Source organism: Bufo gargarizans, chromosome 2 (genome assembly GCF_014858855.1).
Source record: "Bufo gargarizans isolate SCDJY-AF-19 chromosome 2, ASM1485885v1, whole genome shotgun sequence".
In the NCBI taxonomy this organism is placed as follows: Eukaryota; Metazoa; Chordata; class Amphibia; order Anura; family Bufonidae; genus Bufo; species Bufo gargarizans.
This window is the reverse complement of record NC_058081.1, coordinates 387,873,546-387,886,800: the sequence shown is the minus strand read 5'-3', so window position 1 is coordinate 387,886,800 and position 13,255 is coordinate 387,873,546. Positions and strand designations below refer to the sequence as shown.

Here is a 13,255-nt window from a genome sequence, read left to right as displayed (position 1 = left end):
ACTGAATGGACTTGCTTGCAAAATCGCGCAGTTTTCAATGAACGCATCCGGACCTTATCCGGACACGCTTGTCTGCAAGGAGCTTTATTCAGTGTTACATTAGTCAGGGTGACTTCTTGTCACTATATTATTTGGTCACCCTATGATTATACCTTACAGTTATACACCTATTTATGATAGGACAAATGATTTGGGAGTGATGCAATGCATGACACACCAGGTAGCTCCTCATGATCATTATCTTCTGTGCACAGGTGTGGAGATGTGGGTAGGAGTGGGGCAACCTGTCTCGTACCTGCTGTGGCTGTTTGTGACTGGCACCTATCCATGACGTGTACAATAAAGTATGCTCTGATCAGCTGCTATAGATCCCAACCACAGTCTATATGTCCCACTTCCATCTCTTCTCTCAGAAAAAGGTCTACAAAGTTAGGCCTCGTTAATATCTTCGTTTAGATCGGGCACAAATGCCAGCTGTCAGCTGGACAAAAAAAGTTACATGCAATGGTTTTTGTCCAGCTGAAACCTGGCATTTATGCCGGATCATCACCAGACAGCATTGCAGTTAAAGGGTTTCTGTCACCAGATTTAACCCTATTAAGCTAGCTAAACCTAACTAGCCTATTCCTATTTTTATCTATGCCCCCGTTACGCCAGAAATCTAACTTCTATACTATGCTAATTAGACTCTAGGAGCAGGGGCGCGTTGTTCCTGCTCCTAGAGGCTCCGTTCTCCCGCAGGGGTGGGGCGCGTTGTTTCTGCTCCTAGAGGCTCTGTTCTCCCTCCTGATTGACAGGGCCAGGCAGCGCTTGCATCTGTCTGCCAGCCCTGTGCTCTGGTGAAATCTAGTGCCATTCAGCATTCGGCGCTGTCAGGGAAAGACGATCGCCGGCTGCCAGCTTCCTCACCGAGCCTGTGCGAGATTTCACCAGAGCACAGGGCTGGCAGACAGATGTGAGCGCTGCCTGGCCCTGTTAATCAGGACTTGGAGGGAGGCAACAAAGGTGGGAGAACGGAGCCTCTAGGAGCAGGGACAACGCGCCCCCCCCCCGCTCCTAGAGGCTAATTAGCATATTATTGAAGTTAGATTTCTGGCGTAACGGGGGCATAGATAAAAGTAGGAATAGGCTAGTTAGGTCTAGCTGACATTAGCACATCGCTAATGTCAGCTAGCTAAATAGGGTTAAACCTGGTGACAGAGACCCTTTGATGGGGATCAGGCCGTGAAGTAGAGGATCTGGCAGCCAGCTGTGCTGAAACTGGGACTTGTAATGTAGATACCAACAAGGCCTTATACTTAGAGATATTTCCATCTGGGAAATGTATGGCCTATCGGTAGGATATGCCATAAATGACCAATAAATGCTGGTCCAACGTCAAAAACAGGTCCCCACCATGAATGAAGAGCAGACCACAAATACAAGACATCACTCCATTACTAGGGGACTTCCAAGAATGGAGGCTTGCTGGTTTAGTGGTTAGCTGGCATCCTGGGTTCAGTCCTGACTAGGGACAACATGTGCTTCAGTGGGTTTCCTGCCACACTCCCAAAAACATAGGCAAGTTGGTTTTCTATGAGACTGACCCTAGTGTGTGTAGTGGAGTCCCCCCAGCCATAGAACTATCCCCTGTGAGAAAAGCGCATTACAAACGCTTGTCATTGTCCTCGTTATCCTTTCAATACATGTGATTGAACCCTACCTGCCACATAGCCGGGAAAGGAAGGATTCTACTATCAGGACATGAGAGGCAAGCCCCGCCCACAGGGGAGAACACCACATGGCCGCTCTTGCAGTTCTCAGGGCACGGTGACGTCAGCACGCCAGTCATTGTTTGAACAGGTGAGGGCGGAGTGCGGTTTGGAGCGTAGTCATGTGCTGACAGAGAGAGCAGGGCATTAGTAGTCAGAGCTGGGACTCAGGACGGGACCATGTTACCCTCTATGGTGCGGAGGTGGCTGAACAGACCGAAGGTAAGAAGGCGCTCGCCTCCCCTTCTCATTCTTTGTTCGCATATAGTCCAGCCTGGCTGTGTGACTGACCAGCTGGCGAGCGGCGGGATGGAGAGGGTTAACGCGTCCTCACTTGATAAACCTGTTCCAGGGATGGGAAGTCAGTCTGGTGTGGAAAATGGACCCATCCCTGTAGACTGCCGAGGGGTGACTCATTGTGCTGCCAGGTTTGCTGTGAATGGATGGCTTTAAAGGGGAACTCGGCTACAAAGCAGAGCTTTTTGCTATCCTGCTATTCCTCTATGGCTTGTATCTTCCGAAAACCGTGCCACACTTGTCCACAGGTTGGTTGTGGGTTGGGAACAGAGCTGCAGTACCGCAGACAACCTGTGGGCCAGTGTGGCACTGTGTCTGGAAGATGGCATGTTGAATGAGGTGGCGGTATTACTTCATATGCTGCCAGGACCTACTGCTGTTCCCCTGTGTGGGACATAAACCATACAAGTACAATGTGGGACCCAAGCACAGCGCCATACAAAATGTGTACGCAAACTGAAAGTGAGGACATCAGGTCCAGGGAGATCAAGAAAAATAGGTTTAGGTTTAAAAAAAATCATATAAATCTCAGCTCTTTACACAACCTGGTTTCTTGAGGGACTTCCTTTTAAAGGTGACCTGGGTGCTGAAGACTACTAATGAAGGGAGTGGGGTGACTGTAATACTCGGCTGTGTTGCATCCATAGCTGTTTGCACAGAATCCGCTCCGACTAAAAGAGGACGGATCTGAGTACGAGACCCCCTCTGATGTCCATGTGTCCTACCTGAGGCTAGGTCACTGCCAGGATTGTAGTCCGAGTCACAAATAATGTGGCAGTGTTTGTGTGACTTGTGCTGTGATCCCATTCATTTCTATGGGTACTCCACTGCACTGCGATTCTGGCCACCAGTGTTGTACTGCTACACTGGAGGCAGAGCACAGTCAAGAGGACCAATGCCACAACCTCTTCAAACAGCTGATCAGTGGGGGAGCTGGACGTCGGACCCCTACCAACTTATTAGTGATCACTTACCCTGAGGATAAGTCATCAGTATTGTAGCACTGCACAGTCCCTTAGGCCTCTTTCACACTTGCGTTGTCCGGATCCGGCGTGTACTCCACTTGCCGGAATTACACGCCGGATCCGGAAAAACGCAAGTGAACTGAAAGCATTTGAAGACTGATCCGGATCGATGCCTTTCAATGGGCATTAATTCCGGATCCGGCCTTGCGGCAAGTGTTAAGGATTTTTGGCCGGAGCAAAAAGCGCAGCATGCTGCGGTATTTTCTCCGGCCAAAAAACGTTCCGGTCCTGAACTGAAGACATCCTGAACGGATTTCACTCCATTCAGAATGCATTAGGATAAAACTGATCAGGATTCTTCCGGCATAGAGCCCCGACGATGGAACTCTATGCCGGAAGAAAAGAACGCAGGTGTGAAAGAGCCCTTAAAGAGGACCTTTCATGGGTCCAGACATTATGAAATACCTAGAATGTTCTCTCGCGAGACCTTGAGCTCCTTCTCCCTGGCTAAGAGCGAGGCGCTCTGATTGGATGCGCTTACAGCCAGGGAGAAGATGACCGCGCCAAGGAGAAATACAAGTCCACGCCTAGTATAACCGAGTCGCCTCATTAGCATATGATTATATATCCAGGTAAAAGGCCTGTAATGGTGTAAACTTAGACTAGACAGTCTAGACATGTGCCAGATTTATCCCAGTGGTTCATGCTGGATGATAGACTACAGTCTAAATTGATACCACCTTCGGTGTAAATTCCGGCACCATGCAGTGGTTTATCCAGATCTCTTCTGGACTCCATTATACTTGATGAGGCTGGCGGGTAGGATGCAGTGAATTCTGCAGGTGTGAAACTACCCTTGCTTTAAAAAAAAAAAAGTATGTCCGATCGGTGGCGCCGTAAAAAAATTGTCTGTTTTGCAGACAAAGATAGGACTGTTCTATTAGGGGCCAGTTGTTCCATTTCGCAAAGGGAACATAGCCGGTATCCATGTTTTGCGGATCCAATACTTGCGGACTGCAAAAACTGCTATGTTTTTTCGTTTTCTGTGGAAATTGACCTGCATGTCGATTGTGTGTGTTTTTACCCTTTTCAACGCAAGGGTGAGATCCGCGGAAAATCTCCAAACTGGAAACGCACAGGAATCTGTGCGAAAAAACACACTGATGTTCTGTTTTTGAAGCCTGCACCCTGATACTGGATTAACCCTTTCATGACACACCGGAGTACTTTTGCCTTCTTGACCATTTACATGACTCGATATTTGGGTAGATTATTGGGAACTGTGAAGGTTATCGCTACATGTAAATGCAGCGGTCTCTTTCACTGAAATAGCAACCAGCATTTTTTTTATATATATTATTTTTTTTTTTTTTTTGTAAAAGTACTAAAGTAGATGGGGGAAGGGTTAGTGGCCGGAGGAATAGTTTGGACGTAACCCATGTTCTACCTGATGCCCATGCACAACCCATTTGTGTCATGTGAAATGTCTAAGATTATGAGTGTGGATTCACCAGTGCAAGCCCTTCTTGAAGGGGATGCTTTTTGTCTTTATTTCACATTTAATTTTTTCCCCCCCCAAAAAGTGCAGTGCGTCTTATATGGCGAATGTAGCTGATTTTGCCCAGTTTTCAATGATGCACCCGCCGCAATGCCGTGCGGCGGGTGTATCAGCTGTGAGGGAGGAGGGGCTGGGGCTGGCATCTGCATTTATAATGACAGCGGGGCCCGTGCAGTGACTGTATTCTACTACACGGGCCCTGCTCACTGTATAATCATATCCCTAATAGTTAATTGTTGTATGCATGTAATCGCATAATGAGCGCTGTTCGGAGCAGAGAGGAGGGAGGAGGCAGGCCGGGAGGACGGGCGCTGGCAGTGTGAGTCATACGTCACGCGCCTGCGCCGCCCACTTTATGAATGAAGCAGGCGGCGTGGGCGCATGACGTATGACTCGCGTTGCCAGCGCCCGTCCTCCCGGCCTGCCTCCTCCCTCCTCTCTGCTCCGAACGGCGAGCGCTTCTAATTGTAAGTACGGTAATACACAGCGCTCATTATCGCTCATTATGCGATTACATGCATACAACAATTAACTATTAGGGATATGATTATACAGTGAGCGGGGCCCGTGTAGTAGAATAGTCACTGCACGGGCCCCGCTGTCATTAAAGCAGATGCGACCCCCCACCCCCTGTACAGGGACACTTACGGAGGGGATCTGTGGATGACTCATAGCATAAGATGCTATATATGTGTCATCCACAGATCCCCCCCCCCCCCCCCCCCATAACTGTCATACACAGATCTCATCCTCATAACAGTGCCATCCAGAGAGGATGCCCCATAACAGTGCGTCGCCCACAGATGCCCCATAACAGTGCGTCGCCCACAGATGCCCCATAACAGTGCGTCGCCCACAGATGCCCCATAAAAGTGCTTCGCCCACAGATGCCCCATAACCGTGCGTCGCCCACAGATGCCCCATAACAGTGCGTCGCCCACAGATGCCCCATAACAGTGCGTCGCCCACAGATGCCCCATAACAGTGCGTCGCCCACAGATGCCCCATAACAGTGCGTCGCCCACAGATCACAATTAGTTCAAAACTCACCTTATGGGCCGCTGCGTCTTATACGGCGAAAAATACAGTATTTTAGATTTATTTTTTTCCTCTTTAAATACACAGTGCTCAAAATGAGTGCAGTGTTCAGGGGTCTTCTGTGATGAGGAACTGATTTATTCCTTTAAAGGGGTTGTGCAAGAATGGAGGAAGGGGGTGGGGTGGCAAAGTCCCCCACTTAGCCGGGCCTTTTAAAGCAAAGGCCTGTGGAGCTTCGCTGAGCTCCCTCGATGTCAACTGTTTGACATTGCCGGAACCATTTGTCATGACGTAAAGGAAGCCAGTCACCGCTGCAGTGATGGCAAACCGGATATTGACATTGAGGGAGCCCAGCGGAGCATCGCAGGCCTGGAGGAGAAGGTGAGAGGAGCCAGTGCCGGGAACCAGGTAAGTAATCTTTCCTCTACAGTTCTGGCCAAGTGGGGAGGGTTTGCCAAAACCTCTCATTCTTACACAACCCCTTAAAGAGCAAGTTAATACTAGGCACTTAGCCGTATTTTTCGCCCTATAAGACGCATCGGCCCATAAGACACACCTAGGTTTTTGGGGAGGAAAAAAAATATTTTTAACCAAAAGGTGTGCTTTTGGTGGGTTTGGAACTAATGGTGGTCTGTGGGTGGCACTGTTATGGGGGGGGGGGATATCTGTGGGTGGCACTGTTATGGGGGGGGGGGGATATCTGTGGGTGGCACTGTTATGGGGGGGGGGATATCTGTGGGTGGCACTGTTATGGGGGGGGGGGGATATCTGTGGGTGGCACTGTTATGGGGGGGGGGATATCTGTGGGTGGCACTGTTATGGGGGGGGGGATATCTGTGGGTGGCACTGTTATGGGGGGGGGATATCTGTGGGTGGCACTGTTATGGGGGGGGGGGATATCTGTGGGTGGCACTGTTATGGGGGGGGGGGGGGATATCTGTGGGTGGCACTGTTATGGGGGGGGGGGGGATATCTGTGGGTGGCACTGTTATGGGGGGGGGGGGATATCTGTGGGTGGCACTGTTATGGGGGGGGGATATCTGTGGGTGGCACTGTTATGGGGGGGGATATCTGTGGGTGGCACTGTTATGGGGGGGGATATCTGTGGGTGGCACTGTTATGGGGGGGGATATCTGTGGGTGGCACTGTTATGGGGGGGGATATCTGTGGGTGGCACTGTTATGGGGGGGGATATCTGTGGGTGGCACTGTTATGGGGGGGGATATCTGTGGGTGGCACTGTTATGGGGGGGGGATATCTGTGGGTGGCACTGTTATGGGGGGGGGATATCTGTGGGTGGCACTGTTATATATCATCCACAGATCCCCCCCCCCCCCCCCTCCCCTGTAGTTAACTCGTTGGTGGCCAGTGGGCCCTTTCCCCTCCTAATTAAAATCTCCCCCCTGCACTGCAGTCCCGGTTGCCATGGTTAATTAGCAATTTGTAGAAGCATTATACTTACCTGCGAGCTGCGATGTCTGTGTCCGGCCGGGAGCTCCTCCTAATGGTAAGTGACAGGCCTGTGCGGCGCATTTCCATAATCATCACTTACCAGTAGGAGGAGCTCCCGGCCGGTCACAGACATCGCAGGTAAGTATGATGCTTCTACAAATTGCTAAGCAACCATGGCAACTGGGACTGCAGTAGCGTCCCGGTTGCCATGGTTACCAATTGGAGCCCCAGCGATTAAACTGGGACTCCGATCGGTACTCTCCACTGCCACCAATGATAGGGGGGGAGATTCTAATTAGGAGGGGGAGGGAGAGGGGGGCCCACTGGCTACCAATGAGTTAACTACAGGGGAGGGAGGGGGGGGCCGGCCGCACTGGCCACCAATGAGTTAAAAACAGTGGGGGGTCTGCCCCCTCCTGCCTTGCAGCACCTGCCAGGCAGCAGGGGGCAGTCATGTACACAGTTTTTTAGTATATTCTAACCTGAAGCGCCCCCATAAGTGTCGTCCACAGATCCCCCATAAGTGTCGTCCACAGATCCCCCATAAGTGTCGTCCACAGATCCCCCATAAGTGTCCGTCCACAGAATCCCCCATAAGTGTCGTCCACAGATCCCCCATAAGTGTCGTCCACAGATCCCCCATAAGTTCGTCCACAGATCCCCCATAAGTGTCGTCCACAGATCCCCCATAAGTGTCGTCCACAGATCCCCCATAAGTGTCGTCCACAGATCCCCCATAAGTGTCGTCCACAGATCCCCCATAAGTGTCGTCCACAGATCCCCCCATAAGTGTCGTCCACAGATCCCCCATAAGTGTCGTCCACAGATCCCCCATAAAAGGCCACAGATCCACCATAAGGTGTCGTCCACAGATCCCCCATAAGTGTCGTCCACAGATCCCCCATAAGTGTCGTCCACAATCCCCCATAAGTGTCGTCCACAGATCCCCCATAAGTGTCCGTCCACAGATCCCCCATAAGTGTCGTCCACAGATCCCCCATAAGTGTCGTCCACAGATCCCCCATAAGTGTCGTCCACAGATCCCCATAAGTGTCGTCCACAGATCCCCCATAAGTGTCGTCCACAGATCCCCCATAAGTGTCGTCCACAGATCCCCCATAAGTGTCGTCCACAGATCCCCCATAAGTGTCGTCCACAGATCCCCCATAAGTGTCGTCCACAGATCCCCCATAAGTGTCGTCCACAGATCCCCCATAAGTGTCGTCCACAGATCCCCCATAAGTGTCGTCCACAGATCCCCCATAAGTGTCGTCCACAGATTCCCCATAAGTGTCGTCCACAGATCCCCCATAAGTGTCGTCCACAGATCCCCCATAAGTGTCGTCCACAGATCCCCCATAAGTGTCGTCCACAGATCCCCCATAAGTGTCGTCCACAATCCCCCATAAGTGTCGTCCACAGATCCCCCATAAGTGTCGTCCACAGATCCCCCATAAGTGTCGTCCACAGATCCCCCATAAGTGTCGTCCACAGATCCCCCATAAGTGTCGTCCACAGATCCCCCATAAGTGTCGTCCACAGATCCCCCATAAGTGTCGTCCACAGATCCCCCATAAGTGTCGTCCACAGATCCCCCATAAGTGTCGTCCACAGATCCCCCATAAGTGTCGTCCACAGATCCCCCATAAGTGTCGTCCACAGATCCCCCATAAGTGTCGTCCACAGATCCCCCATAAGTGTCGTCCCAGATCCCCCATAGTGTCGTCCACAGATCCCCCATAAGTGTCGTCCACAGATCCCCCATAAGTGTCGTCCACAGATCCCCATAAGTGTCGTCCACAGATCCCCCATAAGTGTCGTCCACAGATCCCCCATAAGTGTCGTCCACAGATCCCCATAAGTGTCGTCCACAGATCCCCCATAAGTGTCGTCCACAGATCCCCCATAAGTGTCGTCCACAGATCCCCCATAAGTGTCGTCCACAGATCCCCCATAAGTGTCGTCCACAGATCCCCCATAAGTGTCGTCCACAGATCCCCCATAAGTGTCGTCCACAGATCCCCATAAGTGTCGTCCACAGATCCCCCATAAGTGTCGTCCACAGATCCCCCATAAGTGTCGTCCACAGATCCCCCATAAGTGTCGTCCACAGATCCCCCATAAGTGTCGTCCACAGATCCCCCATAAGTGTCGTCCACAGATCCCCCATAAGTGTCGTCCACAGATCCCCCATAAGTGTCGTCCACAGATCCCCCATAAGTGTCGTCCACAGATCCCCCTAAGTGTCGTCCACAGATCCCCATAAGTGTCGTCCACAGATCCCCCATAAGTGTCGTCCAACAGATCCCCCATAGTGTCGTCCACAGATCCCCCATAAGTGTCGTCCACAGATCCCCCATAAGTGTCGTCCACAGATCCCCATAAGTGTCGTCCACAGATCCCCCATAAGTGTCGTCCACAGATCCCCCATAAGTGTCGTCCACAGATCCCCCATAAGTGTCGTCCCACATATCCCCATAAGTGTCGTCCACAGATCCCCCATAGTGTCGTCCACAGATCCCCCATAAGTGTCGTCCACAGATCCCCTAATGTCCTCCACAGATCCCCCATAAGTGTCGTCCACAGATCCCCCATAAGTGTCGTCCACAGATCCCCCATAAGTGTCGTCCACAGATCCCCCATAAGTGTCGTCCACAGATCCCCCATAAGTGTCGTCCACAGATCCCCCATAAGTGTCGTCCACAGATCCCCCATAAGTGTCCGTCCACAGATCCCCCATAGTGTCGTCCACAGATCCCCCATAAGTGTCGTCCACAGATCCCCCATAAGTGTCGTCCACAGATCCCCCATAAGTGTCGTCCACAGATCCCCCATAAGTGCGTCCACAGATCCCCATAAGTGTCGGTCCCACAGATCCCCCATAAGTGTCGTCCACAGATCCCCCCATAAGTGTCGTCCACAGATCCCCCATAAGTGTCGTCCACAGATCCCCCATAAGTGTCGTCCCACAGATCCCCATAAGTGTCGTCCACAGATCCCCCATAAGTGTCGTCCACAGATCCCCCATAAGTGTCGTCCACAGATCCCCCATAAGTGTCGTCCACAGATCCCCATAAGTGTCGTCCACAGATCCCCCATAAGTGTCGTCCACAGATCCCCCATAAGTGTCGTCCACAGATCCCCATAAGTGTCGTCCACAGATCCCCCATAAGTGTCGTCCACAGATCCCCCATAAGTGTCGTCCACAGAATCCCCCATAAGTGTCGTCCACAATCATAAGTGTCGTCCACAGATCCCCCATAAGTGCGTCCACAGATCCCCCATAAGTGTCGTCCACAGATCCCCCATAAGTGTCGTCCACAGATCCCCCATAAAGTGGTCGTCCACAGATCCCCCATAAGTGTCGTCCACAGAGCCCCCATAAGTGTCGTCCACAGATACCCCGCATAAGGTGTCGTCCACAAGTCCCCCATAAGTGTCGTCCACAGAGCCCCCATAAGTGTCGTCCACAGATCCCCCATAAGTGGTCGTCCACAGATCCCCATAAGTGTCGTCCACAGATCCCCATAAGTGTCCGTCCACAGATCCCCCATAAGTGTCGTCCACAGATCCCCCATAAGTGTCCGTCCCACAGATCCCCCATAAGTGTCGTCCACAGATCCCCCATAAGTGTCGTCCACAGATCCCCATAAGTGTCGTCACAGATCCCCATAAGTGTCGTCCCACCCCATAAAGTGTCCGTCCACAGAATCCCCCCCATAAAGTGTCGTCCACAGATCCCCCATAAGTGTCGTCCACAGATCCCGGCCATAAGTGATCCGTCACAGATCCCCCATAAGTGGTCGTCCACAGATCCCCCATAAGTGTCGTCCACATAGATCCCCCATAGGTGTCGTCCACAGATCCCCCATAAGTGTCGTCCACAGATCCCCCATAAGTGTCGTCCACAGATCCCCCATAAGTGTCGTCCACAGATCCCCCATAAGTGTCGTCCACAGATCCCCCATAAGTGTCGTCCACAGATCCCCCATAAGTGTCGTCCACAGATCCCCCATAAGTGTCGTCCACAGATCCCCCATAAGTGTCGTCCACAGATCCCCCATAAGTGTCGTCCACAGATCCCCCATAAGTGTCGTCCACAGATCCCCCATAAGTGTCGCCACAGATCCCCCATAAGTGTCGTCCACAGATCCCCCATAAGTGTCGTCCACAGATCCCCCATAAGTGTCGTCCCAGATCCCCCATAAGTGTCGTCCACAGATCCCCCATAAGTGTCGTCCACAGATCCCCCATAAGTGTCGTCCACAGATCCCCCATAAGTGTCGTCCACAGATCCCCCATAAGTCGTCCACAGATCCCCCATAAGTGTCGTCCACAGATCCCCCATAAGTGTCGTCCACAGATCCCCCATAAGTGTCGTCCACAGATCCCCCATAAGTGTCGTCCACAGATCCCCCATAAGTGTCGTCCCAGATCCCCCATAAGTGTCGTCCACAGATCCCCCATAAGTGTCGCCACAGATCCCCCATAAGTGTCGTCCACAGATCCCCCATAAGTGTCGTCCACAGATCCCCCCATAAGTGTCGTCCACAGATCCCCCTAAGTGTCGTCCACAGATCCCCCATAAGTGTCGTCCACAGATCCCCCATAAGTGTCGTCCACAGATCCCCCATAAGTGTCGTCCACAGATCCCCCATAAGTGTCGTCCACAGATCCCCCATAAGTGTCGTCCACATCCCCCCATAAGTGTCGCCACAGATCCCCCTAAGTGTCGTCCCACAGATCCCCCATAATGTCGTCCACAGATCCCCCCCCATAAGTGTCGTCCACAGATCCCCCATAAGTGTCGTCCACAGATCCCCCCATAAGTGTCGCCACAGATCCCCCCATAAGTGTCGTCCACAGATCCCCCATAAGATCCCCCCCCCTAAAGTGGTCGTCACAGATCCCCCCCCCATAAGTGTCCGTCACGAGATCCCCCCCCCATAAGTGTCGTCCACAGAATCCCCCCCCCATAGAAGTGTCCGTCCACAGATCCCCCCCCCATAAGTGTCCCGTCCACACAGATCCCCCCCCATAAGTGTCGTCCACCAGGATCTCCCCCCCCCATAAGTGGCGTCCACAGGATCCCCCCCCAATAAGTGTCGTCCACAGATCCCCCCCCCACATAAAGTGTCGTCCACAGGATCCCCCCCCCATAAGTGTACGTCCACAGATCCCCCCCCATAGTGTCGTCCACAGATCCCCCCCCCATAAGTGTCGTCCACAGATCCCCCCCCCATAAGTGTCGTCCACAGATCCCCCCCCCATAAGTGTCGTCCACAGATCCCCCCCCCATAAGTGTCGTCCACAGATCCCCCCCCCATAAGTGTCGTCCACAGATCCCCCCCCATAAGTGTCGTCCACAGATCCCCCCCCATAAGTGTCGTCCACAGATCCCCCCCCCATAAGTGTCGTCCACAGATCCCCCCCCCATAAGTGTCGTCCACAGATCCCCCCCCATAAGTGTCGTCCACAGATCCCCCCCCCATAAGTGTCGTCCACACCGATCCCCCCCCCATAGTGTCGTCCACAGATCCCCCCCCCCCCCCATAAGTGTCGTCCACAGATCCCCCCCCCCCCCATAAGTGTCGTCCACAGATCCCCCCCCCCCCCATAAGTGTCTGTCCACAGATCCCCCCCCCCCCCCATAAGTGTCCGTCCACAGATCCCCCCCCCCCCATAAGTGTCGCCCACAGATCCCCACCCCCCCATAATGTCCCACAGATCCCCCCCCCCATAAGTGTCGCCCACAGATCCCCCCCCCCCCCCCCCCCCCCCCCCATAAGTGTCGTCCACAGATCCCCCCCCCCCCATAAGTGTCGTCCACAGATCGTTTTAATATGGCCTTTGAACATAATTTTTCAAGTAAGATCATATAAACCTCTCTGTTTTGTAATTTTGTCGTTTTTCCCGATTAATCGATTATTCAAATAATCGTTAGCTGCAGCCCTACAGAATACACACAGGCGCGCCCTAAACACTGCTTAGTTTCGTTTTTGAGAGAGGGCTCACTTTTTTGCCCTATAACCTTGACTATGTTCCCCCTTTCATTGGTGACCTGTAGAGACATGCTGCTGCTCACAGGATTGTGTGACGCACGTATGAAAGTATGAACACCCAGCCCTAAAGCGTTCTTCAGGAACATGACCCACTCTGGGATTCTTCCGGTGTCCTGCTTTATCATAGCTTCT

General features: G+C 52.5%; 1 protein-coding gene across 1 annotated transcript in view; it reads left to right on the top strand.

The window, feature by feature from the left end:
- The first annotated feature begins 1,848 nt into the window (after positions 1–1,848).
- The window catches only part of LOC122928201 (lateral signaling target protein 2 homolog), a 68,318-nt gene continuing 56,911 nt past the window's right edge, over positions 1,849–13,255 (top strand). The window contains exon 1 of the mRNA XM_044280799.1: positions 1,849–1,973. Coding sequence (XP_044136734.1) covers positions 1,932–1,973 — 42 coding nt within the window. The 5' untranslated portion in view covers positions 1,849–1,931. The remainder of the gene's footprint in view (positions 1,974–13,255) is intronic.